General features: G+C 41.2%; 1 protein-coding gene across 1 annotated transcript; it reads left to right on the top strand.

The window, feature by feature from the left end:
* Nucleotides 1–120: 120 nt before the first annotated feature.
* Nucleotides 121–2,828, top strand: LOC118429373 (acid phosphatase type 7-like). The gene is made up of 6 exons (XM_035839856.1): nt 121–525; nt 986–1,177; nt 1,628–1,810; nt 2,089–2,114; nt 2,383–2,480; nt 2,708–2,828. Exons 1-6 carry the CDS (start codon nt 390–392, stop codon nt 2,775–2,777), a joined length of 705 nt encoding a protein of 234 aa, XP_035695749.1. The 5' UTR covers nt 121–389; the 3' UTR covers nt 2,778–2,828.
* Nucleotides 2,829–3,060: the final 232 nt, after the last annotated feature.

Raw genomic sequence — 3,060 nt, 5'->3', positions numbered from 1 at the left:
ATTTGCCACAGCAAGATCTGCTTGGAGATTAGTAGGAACACCACCGTAGCTTTCGTAAGTTGGGATCCTTATCTGATCACGTGGTTTTGCGTTACGGGTCAGGCCCCCAGCAGGCCCCCTGGGTCAGGTTCAGTTCAGCCTTTCATCGCCTCCGGGATATTTCATCAGCCTTTATTCATTCGCGCTGTTCGTTTGTCTACTGGATTAAACAGCCTTCGCCTCATTTCAACCTTCAGGTTTCGGTTCTTTACCCAGGAGCAAGTAGGGTCTAACCAGGAAGCAGAAGTGCCGGTTCGGGGCAGAGGCAGATCTCTTCTTCTGTTGTTTTGACAGTCGAGCTGGACAGCCGAGATATTATATCGCCTTCCTCTGCTGCTACCGTTTGAAACATGTCAGACTCTGCCCATCCTGCTTGGATTGTTGTTCTGCTGTCATTGTGGTGCTGCTGGACAGTCTGCTCAGCACGTCCACATCGTCCTAATGCCACAAACACTGAACCGACCCAGATCCATCTATCCTACACAGGTATAGTAACGTCAAAGTACTGACTACTGTAAAGCAGAACAAGGAGGTTAACATTATATAGTTTAATGCCTTCACCAATAAGCAAATCTCTCTCGCCTTCGCCGATGATTCCGCTGGCGCTAAATGCGCGCCAAACACAGCCATTCTCTCCTATCCAGTGTAACGTTATGATTTATGGATAGCGTCCAATGTGTAACGTTACCCTTTGTTTTGTAGTTAGTGTCTTACCTCACTGAAACGTCCGGCTGTCTATTGTCACTATCATCAGGCTAGGCTACCAGGCTGGGCTACCTTGGTGACCCTTTCTGGGGGGGCCCATGAGGCCTTAACAATAGTGTCACAATAGACATTTACCTGGTCGACTTCAACATACCTGTAGACTGTAGTTTAAGCATTTGATAGTCATCCTGTGATTATAGCTTAACATTCTCGTAATAATGCAGTTTATCTTGACCACTAGGTTCCCCTACCTCTATGGTTGTGACATGGAGTACCCTCAACAACACAGCCTCTGTGGTAGAATATGGGCAAGGAGACTTCCACTTGAGAAATTCTGGGATCAGCACCTTATTTGTGGATGGAGGGAAGAAGCACAATGCCCAGTACATCCACAGGGTGGTCTTGACTGGACTCAAACCAGGATACAGATACAGTAAGATTGTTTGGATGTTGGATTTTCTGTTTTCCCTTTTCCATATTTGTTTTAAACTCATTGTCAGCTGTTACATTTTTGGTCATAATATGCATGCATGATGTAATTTACTTGTACTAGTAGTTTATCTGATAAGTTAAAGTTAGTAATGGACACAATTTTTTTGCCTGCTTCCCTCCAGAAAAATTGCAGCCACTACTAGCCTCCGACACTAGCCACTGCTTGAAGAATAGATTGAAATCTCCTTGGTTTATCTTTTTGTAAGATTTAGACATGATGTCCAAGTCGATAGGTGATACTTTTGAAACCCAATCCAGATATTGTTACATGTACAACAATGAGCACTTGTTAACCAAATGGTAAATACCATAGAAACAGGGCAGATAATAATATATACAACACCACTGGTTAATGTTACCATACTTCATGCTTTTCTTCCTAATCATGCAGTCTACCGTGTGGGGAGTGATGAGTCCTGGAGTGACATCTACAGTTTTACAGCAGTCCAGGATGACACCAACTGGAGCCCCAGATTTGCTGTATATGGAGATCTGGGCTATGAGAATGCCCAGTCTGTCGCTAGGCTCACCAAGGAGGTGCAGAGGGGGATGTATGATGCTATTCTTCATGTTGGTGAGAAATTTTCTGTGTTATGGAAGCTAGAACTGATTGTCATATATCATATGTTCAGAGAGGTTCAGTACTAGTTTACTAGTAGTTTTATGACGTTCCAACGTAACTAACAGTATTTTATGAACAAACAAAATTCAGCAGACATTGTCAGTTTAGAATATGGGCACATATCTAATATGAACATTTTATGGCAACAGAACTTATGTTATTTACTTATTTTACCAATAATATATTGTCTATTGTTCTGTGCCTCCAATACATTTTTTTCCTATTTTCAGGTGACTTTGCCTATGACATGAATGATGTAAGTAAAATGCTCCTACTTTACCACAATTCCATTAAAATTTTTACACATTTTCAACTTGCTGTCAAACATTCTACAATAAGATATTCAGTAATGTTACAAGTAAAGGCATCAGTACACTGTCTTAGAATAGATAAAAAATTACCAAACTGAACATCTTTTGTCATTTTTCATAAAATACACATTTTTGTTGCATACAGTTTACTGTAGTTTGCTCTCCTAATTTAGCAGATACAGTATGATAACTCTGTCTTGAATACATCTACAGAAAGATGGAGAGGTTGGGGATGCCTTCATGTCACTGATCCAGCCTATTGCTGCTTATCTCCCATACATGACATGTGTGGGCAACCACGAGATTGCATAGTGAGTTTGTACTTAATTGTGATGTATGATCATCGTCTGTGATTGGTAATATTTTATGAATACACCGTCTGTCTTGTCATGCCAAGCAGTGATGTACAAAAGAAGGGGCTTGTTAGGGCTGTGTAGCTTTGATTACAATGCATTTGGTTTGAGGTGAGTTTGTAGTTGTATAAAGCGCAGAAAATCAGATTTTGCCACTTTAAAATTGTTCCTCTTTTTCTCTCTAGCAACTTCTCCCACTACATCAACAGGTTCACCATGCCTGGGAGTCATGACAAAGACATGTTCTACAGGTAAGACTAAGAGATGGACAGAAGTAGTGTGATGCACCAATGATCTTTTAACATTCAGCCTAGCTAAGGTAGCCTGTTTAGCATGGAATATGTATTGGTTATGGGGTTTGGCAGTAGAGGGAAGGTTGACAGCACAGGATACTGCTGAAGATAAATCCTGCTACAAGATCTTCTGCTTGTTTCCTACATGTTTCACTGACCGACCTTACTTGACCAAGTACTCTTTCTATTACTCTGGTGACCATGACAAATCTAGGCACCTGCAAGATGATAATGGTTGATGGATA

The sequence above is a fragment of the Branchiostoma floridae genome, chromosome 1 (assembly GCF_000003815.2).
Source record: "Branchiostoma floridae strain S238N-H82 chromosome 1, Bfl_VNyyK, whole genome shotgun sequence".
NCBI classification, from domain to species: domain Eukaryota; kingdom Metazoa; phylum Chordata; class Leptocardii; order Amphioxiformes; family Branchiostomatidae; genus Branchiostoma; species Branchiostoma floridae.
This window is presented reverse-complemented; position numbering and strand designations above follow the sequence as displayed.